The sequence below is a fragment of the Chrysochloris asiatica genome, unplaced genomic scaffold (genome assembly GCF_000296735.1).
Source record: "Chrysochloris asiatica unplaced genomic scaffold, ChrAsi1.0 scaffold00002, whole genome shotgun sequence".
NCBI lineage: Eukaryota > Metazoa > Chordata > Mammalia > Afrosoricida > Chrysochloridae > Chrysochloris > Chrysochloris asiatica.
The window spans coordinates 18,188,854-18,191,133 of NW_006408520.1; the positions used below are offsets into that span (position 1 = coordinate 18,188,854).

At 51.9% G+C, this 2,280-nt stretch overlaps 1 protein-coding gene across 2 annotated transcripts in view; it reads left to right on the plus strand.

The window, feature by feature from the left end:
* The first annotated feature begins 493 nt into the window (after nucleotides 1-493).
* GCLM (glutamate-cysteine ligase, modifier subunit) overlaps nucleotides 494-2,280 on the plus strand; it is a 30,332-nt gene continuing 28,545 nt past the window's right edge. Inside the window, exon 1 of one of the 2 annotated variants that reach the window (XM_006830948.1) lies at nucleotides 494-1,038. In XM_006830948.1, coding sequence (XP_006831011.1) covers nucleotides 913-1,038 — 126 coding nt within the window. In that variant the 5' untranslated portion in view covers nucleotides 494-912. The remainder of the gene's footprint in view (nucleotides 1,039-2,280) is intronic. The other variant, XM_006830949.1, reaches the window with a different exon arrangement.

Below are 2,280 nucleotides of genomic sequence, written 5' to 3' on the forward strand. Positions count from 1 at the left end.
TCATTAACTTTTCATATGCTTGTCTCCTCTCTGGAACTAGAACTTAAGCTTCAAAGGTAAAAATTAAGTCTTACTCTTTGACTTCACACATTGTTCAGCACATAGTGAAAATCAATAGGCATTTGATTAAAGGCCATGAAGAAAAGCGATCAACTTGGAGGAAAATCCTTGCGAAAGGAAGTGAATTAAAAAGGTAACAGTGCAAGGGAGAAGGAAGGGGGCGTTTATGCTTTCACACCTGCGTTGAAAACTAAAACCAGCTAACATTTCAAAGCCTTGGCGGACGCTTTCGCTGTCTTTTTAAAGAGGAGTGTAAGAAAAAAACATCGCCGTGACCGCCCATTGGCTGAGAGGCGAGACCGCGAGCGCGAGTTGACGGCTGTAGGTGGAAGTTGCGTCGGCCGGCGCCTAGTCCTCTGACCGGCAGGGGGAGTCCTGCTGTGCGCCGGGCTTCCCGCCCCGCCCCGCGCGTCCGGCGCGCTCTAGCCCGCCCACCCGGCGCCACGCCCGCTGCAGGCCGAGGGCCAGTCACCCGCGGGCCGGCGTCCCGCATCTCCTCCGCCGCCCCGCCCCTGCCCCACCGCGGGCGGGTAACGGTTACGAAGCACTTTTTCCGCTGCGATTTCTGCTTAGTCATTGCCTTCCAGGAAACGGTTCCCTCAGTTTGGAGCTAACTCTTTTGCGACTACTGGTACCAGGAGTCACAGCCACCAGTGCCATCCTCTCGGGCCGCAGCTCCCCGCTTCCAACGCCGGGCCTCTCTCGGTTGGAGTGCAGGCCGTGCTCCGCCCGCGCGGGACCAGTAGCCTCGCGCTCGGCGCTCCGCTTCGGGCACCAAGTCCTACACAGCGACCACCCTCTCCTCCCGCCCGCAGTTTCCTCGCCGCTTCGGCCCTTCGAGTGGCCGCTGCCATGGGCACCGACAGTCGTGCGGCTGGGGCGCTCCTGGCGCGGGCTCGTACCCTGCACCTGCAGACGGGAAACCTGCTCAACTGGGGCCGCCTGCGGAAGAAGTGCCCGTCCACGCATAGCGAAGAGGTGAGGGCCCGGCGAGCGTTGCTCTCGGGGACCTCGAGGCAGGCCTCGGGCCGGGCAGATGGATCGGGGGGCTGGGCTGGTGGTCGGCGCCGGGTGCCTGGAGAGGCGCGCACCTGGGCTCCGCCGGCTGGTGTCTTGCTGACACCGGATCCAAATCTGCCTGTGAGAATACAGCGGTTTCAAAACTTGGCAGGTGCAACTTCACTCTGAGTGCTGCCGCTGACAATGCTCACAGCTGATATCTACACTCTGTAACCTAGTATGTTACTCTCCACTGCAGTGGGATCAGCAAGGGGGCAGCATTACGCTCCATCACTCTCCTTGCCTCTCGCTCTCTTCCCACACTGGCCAGGTAAAGAATTATGTTAGAGGTTAGCTTTTGGTGGCTCCAGAGGAAGTGATATTAATACCTTTGTCTCTGGGAATGTTGAGAGTTTTTTGCTGCGAAGCAATTTACTAACCACTCAAGATTTACTTTGGAATAAGGTATAGATTTGGAGGTTTCCTCCCACTTAATAATCTGCCTGATATTTGCCTGAAGGCTAATTAGTAACTTGAGATGGCAAAGATTAATCTGGAATTACACACTTGTTAATGTTTGTCGTTGGCCTTTTCTGAGTATAATCAATCGTTGACTGAACAAATAATTGCCAGCACATATTGGTTAAGGGATAATTTTAATATTAAAAATAGTAATAATAAAATGAACTTTTGGACTCGTGGTATATAAATGGCTAAATTGATGTGCTAGACTCTGATGGAAAGGTTGGAGATTTCTGTCCACCCAGGCGCTTCTTTGAAGAAAGGCTTGGCAAACTGTTTCCAAAAATATCAGACATTGCAAATCCTATGGAGCACTGTTCTACTCTGGCACAAAGGCTGGCCATGATTTGATAATGATTCAAGGGCAACTAGTTTGCTTTTTAGCTTAAGCACTCTATGACTGGTAGCGTAGTGGTTACGGGTCGGGCTGCCAACCTCAAGGTTAGCAGTTCGAAACTACAGTGGCTCCGCGGGAGAAAGATGAGGCTATCTGCTCCCATAAAGATTTACAGCCTCGGAAACCCTGTACAGGGTCACTATGAGTCTGAATCGACTCCAGGGTACTTAACAGCAACATGACTTTGGGAAAGATATTCTGTTTACATTGCTTTAAAGTTGATTAATAATACTTCCTTTGTCAGATTTTGTGAGGCTTAAAAGAGATAATAAATTAAAATGTTTACCACAAGGCATTTCCCC